The sequence below is a fragment of the Anguilla anguilla genome, chromosome 13 (genome assembly GCF_013347855.1).
Source record: "Anguilla anguilla isolate fAngAng1 chromosome 13, fAngAng1.pri, whole genome shotgun sequence".
Classification (NCBI taxonomy): domain Eukaryota; kingdom Metazoa; phylum Chordata; class Actinopteri; order Anguilliformes; family Anguillidae; genus Anguilla; species Anguilla anguilla.
Window position 1 is genome coordinate 19,360,136 of NC_049213.1, and position 21,684 is coordinate 19,381,819.

At 43.1% G+C, this 21,684-nt stretch overlaps 1 protein-coding gene and 1 long non-coding RNA gene across 3 annotated transcripts; both read left to right on the forward strand.

Annotated features, from left to right (window-relative positions):
• Positions 1-943: 943 nt before the first annotated feature.
• Positions 944-3,571, forward strand: LOC118210796. Of its 2 annotated transcripts, none has more exons than XR_004761914.1 (2): positions 944-1,305; positions 2,674-3,571. It is a non-coding gene; the product is annotated as an uncharacterized LOC118210796 (long non-coding RNA). The 2 variants fall into 2 exon arrangements; XR_004761913.1 differs by having other exon boundaries at positions 951-1,305; positions 2,917-3,571.
• Positions 3,572-3,963: 392 nt separating this feature from the next.
• Positions 3,964-13,503, forward strand: fam83d (family with sequence similarity 83 member D). Its single transcript, XM_035386705.1, has 4 exons — positions 3,964-6,901; positions 9,362-9,529; positions 10,925-11,049; positions 11,506-13,503. The coding sequence occupies exons 1-4, from the start codon at positions 6,425-6,427 to the stop codon at positions 12,398-12,400; spliced, it is 1,665 nt and encodes a 554-aa protein (XP_035242596.1). The 5' UTR covers positions 3,964-6,424; the 3' UTR covers positions 12,401-13,503.
• Positions 13,504-21,684: the final 8,181 nt, after the last annotated feature.

Genomic DNA, 21,684 nt, shown 5'->3' on the forward strand with positions numbered 1-21,684 from the left:
GGGGTGTTCCCTTCTATCTTAAAATGTACGACATGATGAATACAATAAACACAGCAGTCCTCCTTTCGCTACATTATGCCACATTATTACGTTAATATTTTCGTATGTCCGTAGGCTATTAATGTAGCCTACGAAAGCGATTAGCGTTTGCCTTGTTACTGACAAATGGGAGCTGAAAACGCACACAATCATTTCATCCCATCCCTCTTGTCTGTCTCGTTGGTAAAAACTAATAGATGGATGTTTTAAGGTATCTATGGTGCTTTTTTAGCACTCGTTTCATTGCTTTACCGCATTTTAAGTGAAGACAGGTAGCCAACCTCAAAATAATTATGTCTTGCCAATAGTTCTGAAATCCCGATAGTCTACATTCCGTTTCCGTTTGGTGCAAGGGGTTTCTCAATTGATTCATTTCCTAATATTTATGTAGAGGGAGCTGTCCCGCGCAATAGGCAACTTTTATTTAAGCTTATCATCCTGGAAACGAAGGCGCCGCAATTTCGGAAATAGTCGAATATAGGCCTTCTCACTAGCTGTTTCGTAACGCATGTAAAATGTTTTAGTTGTGGCCAATTCAGAACTTTCAGTCGCTATCATTTTCCCTATTAGACAATCTGATAATTAATCATGTGCCTCTGCATATATAGGCATATATATTGGCGTAACAGGTCCTTCAATTTAAACTGATGTCGACAGCATACATGACAATGGTATTTCGCAGCCACCAAATTGGAGCGTATTAAGTAATAATCGCACATTGTGCCCAAGCGCACACACACAGAGATCTGGTCGAGAGCGGGAAGGTCAATCGGGGTAAGAGATTCTCCACGTTTATCCATAAAACAAAACATTCAATATTCCGACTCAGGGTGGCGCTGTTACGTTTCCAAGCTTTTATGTTTCAAGGGCAAGAGTAGCGATAAATACCAACGGAATCTAAGAATGAACACTTATTGTTGGATGAGAGCACGAACAGCGTGTTTTCTGATTGGCTGTTAGGCCTACGTGAGGTTGGGCCCCAGTTATCGTCCGTGCAATGCACACAATCACGTTGCTATTGGCTGCCACTCTATGGTAAAATCACTGCGAATATGAGCTAGCATATATTATTTCTGCAGTTTTAAGAAACAACGGAAATAACAAGAAACGGAAGAAGACAAACAGCGGATCAGCCAGCAATGTTTTTCATGATTTGAAAAGGAGAATTTTGTAGGTCTATTATGCCATAAGAACAGTTCTTAGCGGGGAGAGAAGCAGTCGCCGTGGAGGACAGCCTTCAAGACCTATGCCTCGTGGAAAGACCAGGTATTTAAGTATCAATTCTGTTTCTTTGGGTTCACCGTCCTGATTGGGTTTACAGGGGAGTCAACGATGTCATTATCACCGGCAGGATCCGGGATATGACAGAGACCCTGTTTATACTTGGTTTTAAAATGCGTCTTGGGCGATCGGATCACAAGTGGACAGCGCTAAATACAAGTGTAAACGACCACCAAGACGCATTGTAACCCGATCACTCAAACCATTTGCCGAGGTTATTTGGGACGCATTTGACCACTTTTGTGGTGTAAACGCTAATGCGTCCTGATGCGTTCCCGACAAGGACGTAACAGGAAAATACGTCATCAATGCATGAGCTTGGCAGGACTTTGTAAAAAAACAGGACTTTGTCCTGCCAAGCTCAACAGTTGGAATAGCCCGTACATGTATATTAGTTTTTGAAACATTTTTTTTTTGAAACAGTTTTCTTAGCTAGCCCGTGCGAAACAAATCTGGTGCTTGTCTGGCGACAGACTAGTCTCTACTTTTGACCTTCTAGCGGAAGTGACGTAGGCAGTAACGAAATCTGAACACAAGTGGTCAGCTGGACACCTTGGAGACGCATGATAGACACAGGTGTGAACAGCGATATGTCTCGGCTGTCCACTTGTGTTCAGATCACCGAAACGCATTTTTAAAACCAAGTGAAACAGGGTCACAAGGCAGCAGAGTAAATTCATTTCCAAAGGAGCCCGCTCTGACGTTGAGCAAGCGGTTATGTAGGCTATCCTACATCAAGGAGTTTCGATTCATCTATCCGGAGCTGCTAAATGTTTTATTTTTATCACTTGATTTTGAAACCGTAAATATACAGATAGCCATCTGTGTGTCAGCATTTAAATAAGAATGGCCAATGGCTACATCTCGCATAGCTAAGTTACACTTTGTTTTCACAGTTATGTGAAAGATATTCTCAAGTAACCGCTGATTTACATGTATGCAGTCATGGGGTAATCGTCCTCAACATAACAAATTACAGATATGTGCAGTGTCAGAAATAAAATGTATTTTTGAGTTTCACTCCGATTTCTGTGTCTGTGTTTTATTAATCATGTTTATGTAGGCTATTATTATTATTCTGTAGGCTATTAATTTTTAGATGTCATGTATTGCTGGGTGTGTTCTGGGCATAGCTATGTGAGTAGGCATTGGGATTTTTTTGTACGTGCTGCGCCTGCATATATTCAGAAGGTATCGTCTCCTGGGTTACCAGTATTCTAGAGTGCCCTGTGAAGGAGAGGCCCTTCACTAGTTTGTTAATTGTTTAATTGATTCAATTTAATTTTAATTGATTGTGTATTTATTGTTTAATTGATTATTTAATTGTTTAATTTAATTTGTGATTGTAACCAGGTGCAACTGATTGGCTCAACTATTTAAGAGTGTCAGTAGGGAGAGGGGGGAAGGAAGGTGAGCCACTAACATGTGTACTGCTGGTGTTTTTAAAATAAATTATTAGTCCTTTTTACAAGTCTTGCTTTACTCAGTTGTTTAAGTCTTTTTTTACATTTGGGGTCAGAAGTGGGATTTAGGCCCTATCCCTGTGGGGTGACCTGCTTTTAAAAGATTTTTATACTGAGCTGTTATACCGAGAAGCAGGGCGCTGCATTTCACATCGAGGTGTTCCGAGGGAGGATCCAGGTGGGGCTGAAGATGGACCAGGGAGACTCCAGACAGAGCAATGATTGGGTGGGGAGCTGTGGCTGCCTCTGTCGGAACAGGTAATGGTCTGGAGTCCTGTGGGACAGTAACTCTGAAAACCAGTATGAGGAGCCCATAGCCCAATGGGAGGTGGTGTCCTGGCCCTGCAGAATGATTGATGCCAGAGGGAGGAGCTACCAGGTGTCCCTAATCAGAGGGCTATCCTCGACAATCTGGGAGGAGCTACCCAGTTTTTTTTTATTTTTTATTTTTTATTTTATTTTTTTTTTTTTCTTCCTCCTCCTTATGGACAATTCTTGGTGGAATGCAATGTTTTAAATTGACTGCTTGGGAAGCACCTGCCCCTCTTGCAAACCAGTTTGCAAGACTGGAGAGGGGGGAGGAAATGTGAAGGAGTGGCCCTTCACTAGTTTAATTGTTTAATTGATTCAGTTTAATTACTAATTAGTTGTTTAATGTAACTTGATTGTAACCAGGTGCAACTGATTAGCTCAACTATTTGAGTCAGTAGGAACAGGGGGAGAGAAGGTGAGCCATGTCTATCATTTGTACTGCTGGTGTTTAAAATAAATGCATCGAAGTCTTGTTACTCTGGTTTTTAAGCCTTCACCTGCCCTATTTGCCTTCTTGCAAACACTACTCCGTATGTTGCTTCTACCACATGTTCATGCATTTCTGCATTGATATCACTCACAACAGTTTTGCATTTTTCAAGGTGGTACACATCTAAATGTAATTCACAAATGGATTGTTTAACACAGTGTCAAACTCGTGCCATGGAGGGCCGTGTGTATGCAGGTTTTCATTCCAACCAATTAATGCTGCCTTAATTGAGTCCAATTACTCATTCAGCCATATGTGTTTAACTGCACAGAATAAGAATTATTTAGACAATGCGGGTCACCATAGAGGTCGGGTCACCGTTGTGCACAAACCTGCATCCCTAATTCAGCAAATAATTTAACTAATTATATAATCAAGATCTGAGGCTGGAATGAAAACCTGCATCCACACGGCCCTCCATGGCACGAGTTTGACACCACTGGTTTAACACATGACCACAGAATCTTGAAGGGAACATCTTTGTGTAAAACTAAAAGTAGGATTGTATATTCCATATTTAGTTGCAGATAGTGATAGAATGACGTGGTATAATTACACAATTATTTTGCTATTCAGTGAGCAGTGGTTTTTCCCAGCTGTATTGGCCTACCTTCAGGCTACTGTTGGCTTCATCTTGCTATGACCGAATACAAATTTTTGGTGGTGAAAGAATATTTTTATGAACTCCCAGATGGATGCTATTTTCCAGTGTCACAGTAGTTGCCACTGCTCCCTTGTTCCACAATCGGTTTTCTATTTCTGATACTGTTTTTAAATGTATTTAAATTGTATATATTGGAAATCTCAAGACTGCAATAATGAGTCCTCCTTGACAGAACTATGGAATGGGAAAACAAAATTGGAATGGGGGACAATTTGCATGGCAGATCTTTAATCTGATTGGTTATCCTGCTATGCTCTCCATCGCTTTTGGTTGCTTCACAGGCTAGCCTTGCGGCGCCAGCAATCTCAAAAGACCTTGCTGAGGCAACCCGTTTTATTTTAATTGTGATGTAAAATGAGTGTCGTATTTCTGTGTAATGTTCATTTTGAGTATGTGAAAAGTTCCTGGATGTATACTAGTTCACAATGTTTCTTGCAACTGTGTTTGTGTATGTATATACATATTTTGGGTGAACTGCCCCTTTAAATTGCTTATCCTTTCCTTTAGCTTCTCTAATGTATTGACCAATATTTGAGATTGTGACCACGTTGCCATCAATTTCATGTTAAATCTTTTTGCCTCAATTAAATTTTCAGCCTTCAACATTTTATAACACCTTGAAGCAGACTATACAGAGCTTGGTAAACCAACAAAATGTTTCAATTACATTACTACAGTTTAACATAATAGAGCTCTGTATTGCAAATGCACAGTTCTAAGGTTGAATGCATTTCCAAATGTCATACAAGTACATACAATATCATACAATTAGGTACATTGACTTTCTATGACTAAGTTCCCATTTCTTCAAATGATTTTAAGTTGCAAACCTCATCAGCAGCAAGGATAGAAAGGCCAGATTTGTATTTTTTGCTAAAGGAGCTCTGGAACAAAATTATATTATGAGATGTATTATTTATGAGACCAAAATAAACCTTTACCAAAGTGAAGGAAAGATGGAAGTGTGGAGAATGGAAGGAACAGCCTGTGATCCAAAAAACCCTCCCTCATCTGTGAAATATGGAGAATGTAGTGTCATGGCTTGGGCATGTATGGCTGCTTCAGGAACAGGCTCAGTCATCTTTATTGAGGATGGCTGTAGTAGGATGAATTCAGAAGTGAACAGATTTTGTCTGGCTATACATAGAGAAATTCTTACAATGTCATGGGCCAGTGCTGCCCCCAGCGGCAAGACATTAACCCCAAATGCACTGCCTATGCAACAAAAGCATCAATGGGAAAAAGTGGAAAGTATTGGAATGGCTATGTCAGTCACCTGATTTAAGTCCAATTGAACCTGCATTTCACTTGCTGAAGAGCAGACCCAAGACAGAAACCCTCCTAAGGGTCAACTGCAAGGGACTGCAGTGAAGACCTGGAAAATCATTTCCAAAGAAGATACCAAACAATTTGTCAATGGGTCATTGACAAGATGCAGTTATTGCATTTAAGGGCTATGCAACTAACATTTAGACTAAATTTTAACTCACTTTTGTGTAGTAACGTAACACAAAAACGGCTGTTTCTGTAAAAAAAGAAATAGTACAACATATACTCGTGAACACGAAGCAACTAAACCTGTTTGTACTTTTTTTGGTCATATCTATCATTTGATCTCAAATCTGAACGCCTTAAGTATGTAGAAAAAATGGCTAACTTCACTGTTCCCACCCATGTATCTGCAATATATGCAGATTTACAGTTTAAACTTGTTCACGCTGATAAATTGCATATTAGCTCGTCGGAGGAAAAGCGCAAACAACGATGTAGTCTAGCCATGACAGGGAAATAAAGAACAATAATGAAATATTTGAAAACAGTATTGCGTCATATAACGCCTTACCTGAGTATTATACGTTAAACTGAAAATACAACGAGTTATTTCAGGTAAGGCAAACCCACCGATATTCGGCAAACTAAAGGAGGAGCCCTGGTTTGTTTGCATCCAAATTCAAACTGTGGCCCAATAAGATTCGCCGGTGTGCGGACGGGGCGGTCGCAGGCGTGGCAGATTCATCCTGTCAGTTTTATGTCAGCCAATACGGACTACCCGTGTGACGGTGCTGAATGGGACGCAAAATACAAATGCTTTAGTTAGCTGCATTTTTCCTGTGTCAGAATTCATAAAACAGGATATTCTTGTGGCGTGAGGGACGCGTTTACCGGTGCAGTGCAATGGCTTTATCGCAGTGCTTGGATGATTCGCCAGGGTTAAGGGCCTTTATGCGAGGTGACATTAACATTCAGGAGCTGTACAACGAACGGCACCGGCTTGCTTTGGAGGAGCTGGTCGCAGGTGGGGTAAACGCTTACTTAGATTTCTTAAAAAAGGAGAGGATACCCAATTTTCTCTCCGACGAGGAAATTCAACGCATCAGTATCGCTGCGGTGGTGCCACGATGCGTGTCTCTGTTGGGGGAGGACACCGGGTTGGAACAATCCATGACTAGCTCGATGGATTGCTCCTCCGTCACTTACTTCCCCGAGGTGTCGGACGTTGAGCCGCCGCTTCTGGAAATAGGATGGCCGGCGTTCACCGCAGGTTCTTACCGAGGAGTCACCAGGGTTGTTGCCCACTTTCAGCCTAGCTACGGCGAGTGCATTTACAGCTGCAAGGAAGCTGCGAGAAGAATGATCAAAAGTGCAAAAGAGGTAAGAGATGAAATGGACTGAATTATGTTAATTTTTATTTTGCCTTCTAAATAAGCGAATTTATTTGCCAATTTATGGTAGCCGATTTATCTGTTTAGAATTAAAATGTGAATATTGTTTGTGTGTGTGCGCGTGAGCAGGCATTGCACAAATCTAAAAATCTATCCACAACTCAACATATGTAGCTATATCATATCACCGTAGGCTACTATTTGCTATTTCCGATAATGATATGAAGACGAATCGTTGTCTCATTTGACCACAACAGAGATCACTTGGTGTAACGTGATGGTGAGGAAGTCTGGCTTAGGTTCACAGTTTGGACACGTTGCAACGCTCGAGCAGCGTAGGCTACTTACCCTGATTGCATGCAAAAAACTATGACCTAATCGAAGAGATATGTTAAAACAATATATATATATATATATATATATATATATATATATATATATATATATATATATATAATTTGAAAAGCACCAGGAAGCTATATATCCCTATTTGAAAAAGGCAATGTACAAAGTTTAAATGTAGCTACAGTATGCGGCCACACGAGTCCTGCCCTTGATAGAATTTTCGTAGATGAGTCAGCTGAATACGTCAATCTTGTTGTTTCCTACAGAAAAACACGCCCCATTGCCCAAAAGTAAATTCCAACTCAATGTAGATAAAACTCCCTGAGGGTGAAATGTTTTGCTTGTGATCACGCACAAGTATCTGCAAGTAGTCGAGTGACGAACCGCTGAGCTGGAGTTCGCTCAACTGCCTCTCAGTACAGGGGATTCGGGGGGAGAGGGGGTCGACGGTCAGTGAAGTGAGCCCATTCGATAACTGCTGACATTCATGTGCTGTATAAAAAATAAAACGTAACTCAATTACGGTACAAAGCCCTCACTGCCAGAGCTGCGGTGCTGCAAAGGCTAACCTCAGGAATGGCAAGAACGTGTTTTAGGAAAAAAAGAAAATAAAAATAAAGCCCCCAGCAACAGAAAATGTATCCACGAACTCGCGCCAACACGCTCTTCATTTCTCAAATATAGCCATCCCAATCAGAGGCTGTAATTCACCTGAACTATAAAATATGGTGTGATTCATCACGGTGGAAGCAGAGATGGGACTGTACTTGCATCTGATTTCATTGTCATGAAGCAGGATTGCCGGGGTAGCTGGATAACTGAGTGGAGTAAAACCCAGAACAGCTCTATTTTTCATTTCGTGTTCAAGTTTTGCGAGGGTTCCGAGTTTTAGTCAGTGCAGTTATCCATCTAACTCGTAAGCAGGCAATCCTGCTTCGTGAAAAAGGGTATAGAATAGCTAAATACCAAACAAGGAAAAACAGAAAATAGCTGCACCGGCCCACTGAGTAGCTAGGCTACCATAGGATGGTCCTACGCGCTAAGGGGTGCACTCAGTGTAAGGGTCGCTATAACACTGCATAATTACTGTTACCATCTATATGGAATCATTCATGTTGCTAAAAATGGTATTGTGAATAGCTCTGACCACCTCACCTTTTTGCTTGACATTTTGCTTGAAGCACTTGAGGGTGTGTCTTCAATGGAGGTGTGGGTGGGGTTGAGGACTAAGGAGGTGTGAGTGGGGTTTACAAACACGGAGTCTACACGGAAAGGCAAAATCCTACGTAGGATAACTTTAAAGATTTCATTTAAATGTCAATGAATTGATGTCCTCAGATCTTCTGGCGCACTGTTCCAAAGACAAGGACCATAAACACTGAAGGCAGCTTCCCCATAGGTCTTGGTCTTGGCCTTTGGCACAACTAGACCTCAGGGCATCAAAGCATGTTAAAACATCTCTCAACCTAGATTTACACCCCTCTAGACGTCTAGATTCCATTTATATTAGGGCTTGTGCTCACTGGGTCATCTGCATAAATCAGTTAATCGTATTAAACCCATGCAGTTTGCCCCACTGCAGCGGTATTTTCTTTTCAGTAGAACTTAAGGCGGTAAAGTAAACTGAAACTGAACACACAAACCTAGTTAGATTTTCTTTCTTTAGTGGCTAGCTTGGTAGCAAGTGATGTTACCCTCTCTGTTTGTATTCAGTAGGAGTGGTAACCTGTGACTGGTAAACGTTGTCTGACACCCACCATGGACTGTTAGTGCCTGGCTGTTGTAGTCTTTAGTAAAGCAGGTACCTGGAGCATGCTTGGTAGTTTGGGGCTAAATCTCTGCACTAACTACAGATAGAGAGCTGGCTGAGAACTCTTGTTAATCAACAGAAAAGCTACTCTTCTGCAAGTAAAAGTTCATACTACAGTGGAATTTCCCTTTAATGGTGTAGGGTTGCAATGTAACTCTGTTTTTACACCTGTGTGTGCTACGCACTTGAATATCATAGATCTGTTTGAATTCAGGCCCTGATGGCTGAAACCACACAGGACTACAACTACATAAAAGCTCTGTAGTTGACAGGCTACCTGGGAAATGTTTGCAGGTGATCGCCGTGGTGACAGACTCCCTCACAGACCTGGACATCTTCAGGGACTTGCGGGAGGCCTGTACCCAGCGCAGGGTTCCCGTGTACATCCTGCTAGACCAATCCTGTGTCCCCTCCTTCCTGCAGATGTGCCAGAACCTCAATCTGCACCTGGATGAAATGCGGGTATGAGCAGACTCGCCTTTACTCATCTGTGCCCTCCTGTACTCACCTACATCCACCTGTGCTCATCTTCACACTGAACTGTACTCACCTACATCCACCTGTGCTCATCTTCACACTGAACTGTACTCACCTACATCCACCAATGCATCAAAGCTGACTTACACGGCTTCAATTTCACACACTCTACCTTCATGGGTGGCCTCCTTACTGCAGAAATTCAGCTTGGGTGCTTTATTCAGGTATTCAGTGGCAGTCACGTGGACACAGATACCGGACTGACCACGTGGCTGCTAGCATTTCATGATAACTTTTCACACTGCCAGTGTTGATCTACTGTATCCCAAGCAAATGTGGAACAGTCGCCTACACATCTGCACATCTGTAGATGCAGGGCTTGGGCTACATGCGAGCTCAGTGATAGGAAGCAAAAGTGCAAAGAGATCCTGCCTGCATGCAACTCTTCAGCACACCTCATTCCTTTTATTTTGTGCTGAAATGTGGGTCAACCTATGCATCAGCCTGCAGTTATCTTCACCAAGATGGGGAGGGAAACGCTGTCCGAGTTAGCAAAGAAGTGAATCTATGGGAGTAGTATGTAGGCTGTTTCCTCTTTCCATTTCTAAAGTTAAGACTTGTGAAAACCTGTATGAAAGGAGTCCTTAGAGGGAGAGAGAGTGAATGATTGTCTTGCCTCATTCATGTGCCTGAGTGCTCAGTTCTTTGGGTTAGTCCTTTTTTTGAAGTTAGCCAGTTAAGGATTACACTATATGACCCAAACTATGTAGACACCCCTTGGTCTGGGTCTGTTTTTTGTGGTTTGGGCTATGCCCTTAGTTCCAGTGAAGGCACATCTTAATGCTACAGCATACAGTCACATTCTAGATGATCCTGTGCTTCCTCAACAGTTTGGGGAAGGCCCTTTCCTATTTTAGCATGACAATGCCCCCAAGCACACAGTGTGGTCCATATATAAATGGCTATGTTGAGAACGGTGTGGAAAAACGTGACTGGCCTGCACAGAGCCCTGACCTCAACCCCATCCAAAACCTTTGGGATTCATTGGAAAGCCAACTGCGAGCCAGGGCTAATCGCCAAATTGCCCAATCAGTGCCCGACCTCACTAATCCTCTTCTGACCAAATGGAAAGAAATCCCTGCAGCAATGCACCAACATCTAGTATAAAGCTTCCCCAGAAGAAGTTGTTATGGCTGCAATAGGTGGACCAACTCCATATTAATGCTCATAATTTTAGATGAAATGTTGTTTCTTCGGTGACCACGTAGTGTATTTGTGTATGCGTCTGTCGCTTTCTGCTAGAGCTGGGCTGAAGTGTGCCTGGTGCTGCTTTTATGTGGCAATGAACCTGTGTTTTAATGCTGAATTACTCTACTGCAGCAAATGCGGGTGCGCTCCATAACTGGGGCCACCTACTTCTTACGCTCCGGAGCCAGGATCACGGGGAAGGTGCATGAGCGGTTCATGCTCATTGACGGAAACCGGGTGGCCACAGGCTCATACAGGTACGCACAATAATGACTTTAATGCTTTGAAGCAGAATTTACAACTGCAAAATGTGTGCAGCACACAGGACAGCTTCCTGGCTATTCAACCACAAAGTGCTGCCCATTAGGTGAGGTTTCAGTTTGGATAATGTGGAATGATGGGATTTAACCTGTAGGTTTCCAAAATTGAGGGTAAAGACCCCCTGGTGGGTTTGGGAATGGGTTGAGGTGCATCACCAAACATACCAGAAAATGGTAACTTACTATATATACATTATGTTCAATACATGACATTTATTTAGCAGCAAACTCTCCTGTCTTTAGGTAAATTATGAGCCTCGAGGGGCTGAATGGCCTGTTCTCATAATTATGTATCCTTATGTTCTTATAAACACAGAATATAAAAAGAACTATTGGGGGAAAAAAACTACATTTAAAAACCATGTGCCCATGCCGTATCACTCCTGCCTTTAGGTTTAACTGGACAGACGGTAAGCTGAACAGCAGTAATCTGATCGAGCTGTCGGGTCAGGTCACGGAGCACTTTGACGAGGAATTCCGCATTCTCTACGCCCAGTCGCTGCCCATCAGCGCACGGGCGAGCCACGGAAGCGCCCGGAACAGCGGCATCTACGAGCACCTCCTCCTCAAACCGCCTGCCGCGGCTCCGCCCCCCATTCCCCTGGAGCTGCAGCCCGAGCTCAGCAGGCTGACCAGCACCCCCAACCGGGTGCAGGTGCACAGCAGCGGGACTGAGGGGCGCAGCCGGAAGAGCAGCGCTCTGTCGGACTCCTCCACCCTCGGCGAGGACTGGATGGAGCAGGAGCACATGAGGGAGGTGCTGGTTGATGGGATCCCTGCTGCCATGCCCATGGACACGCTCATGGAGGGGGAGGAGCCTCCTGTGTTGGATGTCCCGGCCCCCCCCTCCTGCCACACCTCCACGCAGACCTGCACTCACACGGCCGACCACTGCATGCAGACTGACCCGGAAGCACCGCCCAAACGCCCTCGTCTGCCCTTCCCTTCCCCTGGTGCCGTTGCCCGGAGCGACGCTGGCTGCGCCCCTAACACCCAGCCACGCCTGCCCGTCCGGCAGCCGCCGCCCCCTGACGGTAACCTGCGGGACTGCTTCCACAAGCTGACCAAGGAGCGGCAGTACCATTACACCACCATCCGCACGAAGCTGGACCACATGGTGGCGCTGCTGTCCCACCGGCGCGAGCTGGTGGACCTCACCAACCTGGCACTCAGCCCACGCCTGCACCGCGCCCGCAAGGGCCAGCCGCCGGACCACTCAGCCAACCTGCCCATGGGCATAGACGGCACGCTCATGAACCCCTGGAGACGCCAGCGCTGTCTCCAGTGAGAACCGCACCCCCACACCAACGCTTGGTGACATGCTGGTGAAATGTGAAAATTCTCCCGTAAGGTCAGCGAGAATTTTCAATAGGGGCGTGTCACTAACCAAAAGCGCACAGTCATACGAAATAAGAATTTGTTCTGAATATTGGGTGAAAATAGATGTTTCTAGGAAAAAAAGGCAAGTAACCTGCAGGAAATTTTGTGTTTAAAGGATTAAAGCATTTCGTGTTATTTTTTGACTCAGGTCTGGATGGAGCCCCATCAGGTCCTTGTGTAACTGGTGTTGAGTCATTCACTAGTGCCTAACGTGACATGGAACACTGCACTGTATTTACCGTTAGCATTATTCCTCTGCCTCCTCCCAGCTTGGCTGCTGTTTAAAGGGGTGGGATTATAATGTAACTCTATCTTCCTGCTGTTACACCAGTGTGTGTGCTGTGCACTTTACTTAAACCGAACATAAACAGAACCATTTTGGTCTTGGAAAACCTAACAATGAGGTAAGCGTGCAAATGTTTTTGTTTTGTTTTTTTATCTTATTTTTATTATTTTTAAAGACTCTTTTTATTTTACATTTTATTCGACCTCCCAGGATTTTAAACCTCAAATCTAATTTCTGTATTCTGTAAATATAAGAGTGGCAGGAGAAAAGAAAGCACAAACCGTGTACTAATGGTTTAAGAGCAATGCTGTTTTGTCAACTCTGCTGTGTATTACTTCTCAACTCTGTACTATGTGTGGTGGTGCTTTATATTTTTGTTTTTTTCTTCTCTCTCTCAGTCTGTAAAGCTGCCCCTGTTCTGAGATGCTGTTCTGTACACATGGATGTTGGAATATAAAGAATTATATTGTCACACTACAAAATTTGGAACTGTTTGGCAGTGGCGAGAGACTGGTTTATAGTCTTGGGTGGGTGCAGGTTTTCGAGAGATTTTACTCATCACGTTTAATGACAAGCTTTTCCAAAAAATGTTTGTGTTTTTGGAACCGCAATCAAAATGTGTTAATTGTCATGTCATGTCTTTAAATCTCATCAGAGAGATTTTATCATGCCAAGCTTGAAAAAATTGTGATTTAAAAAAGGATAATAAAATGTATGAGTGATGACCAGGCTGTTCAGCAATCATTTAACGAAACCTTTTCAAAAGGACAGTCAATCAAGGTGGTGGGGCCACTCTTCATTAGAGACCATTGAAAACAAGGTAGACTAATAATTACTTAATTAATCTACAGGAAAATCAATCTGTTCGTTTGAGCAGTTCATCATCTGTGCGTGTGTTTTGGTGCAGGATATATTTATTGATGGAGGTTGGGCTCTCGTGATTAATTATAGCATGTATGTTGCCATTCACGTGTTACTGGTGCCTGGACGACTTGATAAAGAGAAGTGGGGTTGTTTTGCCTTGGTACAGAACAACCAGGTGTCATCACAACGGCGTGGGTGAGTTATGAGTTTAAACTTCCTCAAGGTTGCGATGGTGTCCTGCTGCACTGGCAGTGAGACACAGCAGGCAGTGAACCTGGACCTGGATCTGTGCTTCTTAACTTTGTACACTGTGACCCCGGAGCTGCATAGACATTGGCCCAACCTTGCCTGCAGTGCTGTTGAGCAGCTGCAGGTGTAACATCAGGCTTCACACCTGTGCCAACATGAGTAAAGAGGATTCCTCTGCATCCTTAGTCTTGCATCCCAAATCACTGGATAGCTTCCAGCCCCCCCCAACACCGCGCAACCCTGACCAGGACAAGTGGTATAGATAATGGATGAATGGATGGATCTCAAATCACCCATCCGTTTCATCTGAATCGCACACAATCCTGGGGATTCATGCAATGTTCACTAACGAACAGAAGTAAGTGCATGTTGTTACAGATCTACTCTATTGAGCCATGACACTACCTCCTCCAGGTTTCACGGATGATCTAGTATGCTTTGGATCACGGGCTGTTCCTTCCTTCCTATCTTTTAGCCATCCATTGCTTTGGTGAAGGTTTATTTTGGTCTCATCAGTCCATAATACTTTGTTCCAGAACTCTTCAGCCCCATCTCTGTATTATTTTTGGCAAATTCTAATCTGGCTTTTGAATTCTTGTTGCTGATAAGAGGTTTGCATCTCGCAGCGTGGCCTGTATAATTCTGCTATTGAAGCCTTCTACGTGTGGTGGCTTGTGGCATTTATACCCCTGCTCCCTGGAGCCTGCTGGTGATGTCACTGACCGTTGTTTCAGGGTTTCTCTTCACAGTTCTTAGGATTCATCAACTGCATTTGTCCTCTTTGGCCAAACTGTACAGTGTTTATTTTTCAGCTTTTCAAATTAGTTGTTTTTCAGCCATAGTTAGTCCTCCGGTCTTCCTGATGGTGTATGCCTCTGACTCCAAATGCAATCTCCATAGATGAAAACAAAGGCTAAAGCCAAGACTATGTGTGAACAATACATGCAAAGAGAAACACCTGAGCAACAGTTAACACTTATGAGTCATCCAATGTAAATTTACACTGCTGAAAATGTGGGAACTCAACTCAACAACAGCTGTTTCTGTAAAATGACAAAACATACACATGGTACTAGATAAAATGAAAACCTGATTGTATGTACTTTTGTCTCATTAATATTTTGATCTCAAATCCAAATGCCTTACCAAAAAGAATACATTTCACTCTACCATTCCCATACTTCGGGAGGGCGCTGTATGTATTGTGTACAGGGGACTGCCGTTTGAGGGGCGGTATGTCTTGTTGCCTCTATCCACTGGTTAACTGGGGGTATTGCACATCACTCCATGGGAAGAGTGCAGGTGAATTCTCTCGCTGTGAGTACCAGTTTGGGTAAGGGTGGATAGTGGGTGCAGAGAAAGATAACCAGAGGAGAAGAGACCTGTTTTTGGTGCAGACCTTTTTTTAGGCGGATTACCTGAATGGAGCTTGAGCTCCTGCACTGGAATTGGACTAAGACTTCAGTCTGTTGGTTGTGGATTTTGTTCATGGAGTGATAAACAGCTTAGCTGGCCACTTACGATGAGGGCAAAGTTGAAGAGGAAGCAGCCTCTGAAACAGGGTTATACATTATTCTTCATATGTGAATTTTGCACTTTCTATGAATCCCTATGCAGAGTTAACCTTCCAGTCCATTTTTTAGATTCCTTCAAACCCCAAAAATAAATGCTTCCTTTGTTCAACCCTGTCTGTTTGTGTTTTAGCTTGTATTTTTATTGCACAACCGCAGTCTTTTGCACTATGGCTCTCCCCAGCCCCAGGCACCCTCAGCCAGCAGAGGGCGCTTTCTACCCAGCTTTCCCAGTACTGCGAGCACGTCATTTCCTGATCTGTGTGCTGATCTGTGTGTTTAACATGGTGTTTTCTGAGAAAATAAGAACAAAATAATAAAGCTGAAAAAATGGAAAGAGGTCATCCAAAAGTTAGATTTCCAAAATATTGCATATCCAAATGCTTGAACAAGCAGTACTTAAATAACTATCCTCTTTTCTCTCTCATAACAACCTGCTTGACCCTCACCAGCCTGGCTTCCAATCCAGGCACTCAACAGAGACTGCCTGTGACAGAGGCACTTTACACGGTCAGGCACAAACTACTCATCTCCACTTTGGCTGAGACGGGTGTTTCTGGGACTGACCTCTCTTGGTTTGCTTCTTACCTTGCAGATGGGGTCTGTCTCTGCTCCTCATCCCATTGTTACAGGAGTCCCACAGGGATCTGTATTGGGGCCTTCGTCCTGTGCCACTTTCTTGTTCCATGTATCTCCATCCAGCACTTATATTGTACTTTGTATCATTATCTTGATGTTGTCAGGCCTCCTAGTTTGACTTAGCATAGGCTAGGTCAGAGGATAATGTTTACTCTGTGAACTGGACTTAATGAGTTCATGGCTATGAATAACCATTATGAAATGAGTATTGTACGTTATTGGACCAGTGTCTTGTAGTTGTTCCAATGACCTTTGGTATGCACGTATTGTACGTTACTTTGGAAAAAAGCATCTGCCATATAAATGTCATGTAAATGTAGAAATATGCATCAGCCAGTGTCTTTCAGATATGTTGTTCACAGCATCTTTCTCATTTGCAATCATCTGTGTTTGATTTATCTCCTTTATAATAAAAATATTTCCACCACAACTACTACTACTCATCATCATCATCATCATCATCATCATCATCATCATCATCATCAGACATCAAAACGGAGAGGGAGTAACGCAAGGTTTGTGAGTTTTCTTGGATAAGGGTTTTCCGCTTATTTTATCAGTAGGATGATGTGTGAATATTTAGTTCCAGCAGAGGCAGAGAAGAGACGATGCGAGCTGAGGGTAAGGAGGCAGTATTCTGTGCTACCTGCATGTTATTAATAGTTTTCTTCAACTGCTGCATCAGCAGCCCTCCCCTCCCCCTATATCTCCCACTTCAACTTTTAATTCCTCCCTTTTCCTTGTCTTCAGTATTCATGAGGCTGCAGTTAGACATGTATCACGTGCTCTTGGTATCATTGTGGAAATTGACTGGCCAATCAGAAGCTCTGTTACTGAAAATCCCACCCATGTATGAGACATAGTATGGCAGCTTGGGGGATGGTATGTGTGTGTATATACAAGTAGGTCCATATGTGTGCAAAATTATTTTTCTGTTTATAAATGCTGTTGTACAGAAAATAAAGATTGGTGGATTAACTGGATGGCTGATTTATCATTGATCAATTGGTTGACTGACAAAGTGATTGATGGATTGGCTGATTGTATGACAGATTATAACTGCTAGGTGAGCTGTCATAGAGTGATCTCATGCACTCTGGGACAGAACACATAGACAAGTTTTTTTTTTTTTTGCTAATGGTAACCACATGCGCCTTGGCTCCTAGAGTGAGAACAGGAAAAGCTATGTGGCTATTATTGAAGCTGCACTGCTGTAGCACAAACAGAGTAGTTACAGAGAAACTGTACAACTGCTGAAATTGCAGTCATGGTGAAGCTAGTGAAGTCTATGTAACGAAGCCTTGTGTGACACAAACAATTGTCTTCTCAGTAGAAGTAAGCAATCATGGAGAGAAACAAGATAAATGATTTAGGTGGTTACTTCTACATGATGACATACAACATCTCCAACTCAGCTTTAAAGAGAGAGAGAAGAGAACATTAAAAATGAATCCAGCCTAGTGTACATGTCATCCATTTTGTAATGCATTTCCTTGCCAGACTCCTGCTAAGTGCACTTGTTTGAAATGAATAGATGGGCATAGCTTGGCAGCCAGCATCAAGCTCAGGTATTGATTATGTTCTGTCAGAAATGTTGGAAATGGGAGCCATTAAAAGTGCAAATTATCGAGGACAGCACATGATACGATCTGAAATATCCTCACTATGTGGTACGTCCCTTTGTTTCAGATTATTACCTGTTTTCTGTGTGTGATATTCATTGAGAGAACATTCACATACACATCTATCAAAACACATACACAAACACAGTCACAGGCCCACACACACGCACACTAACAAACTGTATTTCAACATTTGAATGTTGAACCCAGCATGTTTGAAATAGACCATTTATCTGATGATTGTGGGCATATTAACAAGCAATTACCTTGCAAATGCTCATGATTGTGATGTGGGGATTTACTTATGCCTGCAGCAGAAAACAATACCTCCAATAAATCCACAAATAGGTTTTTATAGTGGTTAGTACCATGTAACAATGTAACCTGCCTAGCAATCACACTACTTACAAATGTAGTTACTGTGCTATTACCACAGAACTGTATCTCACTATATCAGATCAACATTTCTGGCAATGTGGGTGCATTCATTTGAATGCATGTAATATAGGAAAGTCTGAGTAATTCTACATAATTTTTTTTCATAGAGTAATGCTTAAAGGCAACTCCACCCATACATACACACGCACACGCACACACACGCACGCACACACACACACACTCACGCACACACACACATACATAAATACGCACACACTCATGCACCCAGGCACACATACACGCGCACACACACACACACACGCACACGCACACACACACGCACGCACACACACACGCACTCACGCACACACATACATACATACGCACACACACACACATGCACACACGCACACGCACACACACACGCACACACAGTGCTGATTGCTCAGTCCTTGCTCATGCCCAGCTCATGCTGAGCCGACAGTGCTCAGAAACTGTGTTTGGCCCAGTTGGGCCTCAGCCGCACCTCTACATGCTCGGGGGAGGTGGGGGGGGTGCATGTTATATACCATTGATTTTATTGAAATGTGTATGATTCACCTCCCAGTGATTAAGCCCATCCAGCTGCACACACTACACACAGCTGGCTCCAAAGCTCGCTGGCTTTCAGGCAACAAGTGAACCAGTAAAAACAAAAAAAAAAAAAATTCAAAATGGCAATAAATTGTGGCACTGCCATTATACCCTTGACCAATGCAATTTACTGAAATTGCTTCAGTAAACACCAGCTGCGTACAGTATGTCCAGCTGTGAAAGCTCATGTTTACAAAATCTAACTGCATCAGCGCCGGTACTGACGCCAGCTTTGACAGCAATCAAGACCAGTATTCTGCCATTTTGCTAAATAATATATCTTAAAGAATGAACTGCCTTTAAGAGTATCTGCAAAATGACACATGATGGAAATTGCATTTATCTAATATGTAACAATATAATAAGATACAACATACAAGTGCTGCATTCACGACTCATATCATCCTTTCCGGCCTAAAAATGCTCTACAAGAGCAATGCTACAGAACAGCAGAGGTCACTCAGGGTCTGGGGAGAATGGGCGTGGCTTTTGGAGTGCAGGATCTCATCCATATTCTGGGAAATGGGGGAAGTTTGAGTGTGAGCAGGATGTGGGTTTGCTGTTTTCAGCGAGCCCTCTCCCCAAATTGGCATATCGCTCGCTCAGATCACTAACAGTTGCTCACATTCTTGGTAAATTATATCCAGAGAAGAACTGTCGTCCTGTGGCGTGAGCTGACTTGTTTTTCTCAGTGCCGTAATTATCGTGTTATTTTATTTTAGTAATTGTGGTATGTTTTTCATTTTGTTTCGGGTTATGCACCAGGTGAACGTCAGCACAGTTTTAAAAACGAAGTCTGTGACTGTCTGGAAGATACAGCCCACTGGCCCCCTCAGACATCTGGCTATAATTTGGGGGCTAAGAATGTGTATATTTCATGCACAGATCTGGCTCTGGATAGATGATCCTAGAGCTGCAGTCTAAGGAGGCAGCACGCGACATCAGTGTTTCAGGGAGATGAAGTAGTTTCAGCAAGGGGAGTGGTGTTTAGCTGGTCCTGTTCTCCATTCTGTATGGTTAGCGCAGTGAGTTCATAGGGTTTATCGCAGCAGTGGTAGCACAGTGGAGTTTGTACAGAAAGGGTTACCACAGTGAGGTTAGCCCAGTGGTGTTAGCACAGTGAGGTTCTAATTGTGAGCTTAGCATAGTGGAGTTATCACACAGATATCTTGTGTTTGTGTGTGTGTGTGTGCGTGTGTGTGCATGTGTGTGCCTGAAAGAGAGACAGAGAGTGTGTGTGTGTGTGTGTGTGTGTGAAAGAGAGAGAGAGAGAGAGACAGAGACAGAGAGAGAGAGAGAGAGAGAGAGTTAATCTGACGTGCTTATGTATCTTTGGGTTAAATCTTGCATTACTCTACTAAATCTTGAAAATTAAGTTTGTACTTTATCAGGCCTGCTATAAAATTGAAAGATATCTCAGAGCCATTCTGCTAATAAAAACAGGTTCAGCTCGGGTGACACATAGGCCTCCCTTGACCTCAAGTCAGATAACAGCTAGGGCTGTCACATACCGCTCCCAAAATGATCAGCCATCTCATGAAAGTTAATCAGGAGAATGCTGCCCTCACATCTCAGTGAGGCCTAGGAATCTGATCTGGATTTGGCCTGAGGAGAACTGCAAAACAGCCCTGATGTTTTTACATGCTGAAAATACAGGAACAGCCTGAGAGAGGGAAGAGAAAGCAGAGGAGAGAGGATGGCAAGAGAGAAGGGAAGAGAAAGAAAGAGGGAGTGGGTAAAATAAAAAGAAGTTTGTGTGGCTTCAGAATGTTTCAGTTGGTCTGAATGCCCTGCAACCTATACAGGGCTGGCTGGGAGTCTACGCTATGATATAAGCTGGCTATGACCAGTATCCTGCAACAGATATACACAGTTTGCTTTATCTACCTGGAGTAAGATAGGTTAAAGCAGGTCAGGGAGATATCCGTTATCTAATCAGCTCTGTAGGTTTTCCACCAGGCACCTACTGGGTAGTAGCTGTACTCAGTGAGAGATGTGATTCTACTCTTGTAGTAATGTGTGGCCTGTATGGGGTAAACAGACAGGTAAAAACACAGAATGTACTTTGACATATAATACAAAATAATCCAGAAGTAAAATATATGCATCAATATAAACTACATAATGCTGGCTCCAAAGTGTTTCAAAATAAAATACAATATTTAGTATTTTGAAAATGTTAAGACTAAAAAGGACTGAAAGGGTTGTTTCCTTTTGGAGATTGAGTAGCGAGGAGCACTGCAAGCTTTTTGTGTTGTGTTCTCCCTCAAGAAGCTTAACTAAGCAACACTAAGCTATCAGAAGAAAGTAATGTCTTTCCGTTCCTTCCACTTTGGCAACCTGGAAATATGAAATAGGCCCATTGTGCAAATAGGCGAATCCATACAAATTCTGTGCATCTAATGGTTCTCCACTATGGAGCTGAGTGTGTTCCAATCAATCACAGTTTTTAATACCCATTCGACGTCAATAAAATCAACTCCCCGCCCTTCAAAAATTCTTGCCAAATGATTTATTTTGCTCACATACATGTCCTATCATGGAGTGTATTCTGCCCCCTCAATGGTGTTAATTTAACCACTGACTCACCATCTGAAGAATGCCTATTGGCAATGTCCCTGAGCTACCCCTGAAAATCAAAATGTGGCCTCTTAAATCACTTTCGTCAGAGCCGGGGAGTGCTACTGAATTCCATCAGGTCACGATGGGGATTGAAGGGGCTACGCATCGATGGAAGGTGAGGTGAGTCTTCCATGCTGTCTACCAAGTCCTATTGAGATAAAAGCACTGTTTAAATATAATCTGATGACATCTGATGCTATCATTAGTATTAATATTATTATTATTCTATAGACAGACATAAGTATACACATGCACACACATGCACACATACGCACGCACACACCTGTGGCATAATCTCTACCACATACCAAGATTGATGGCCTGATTG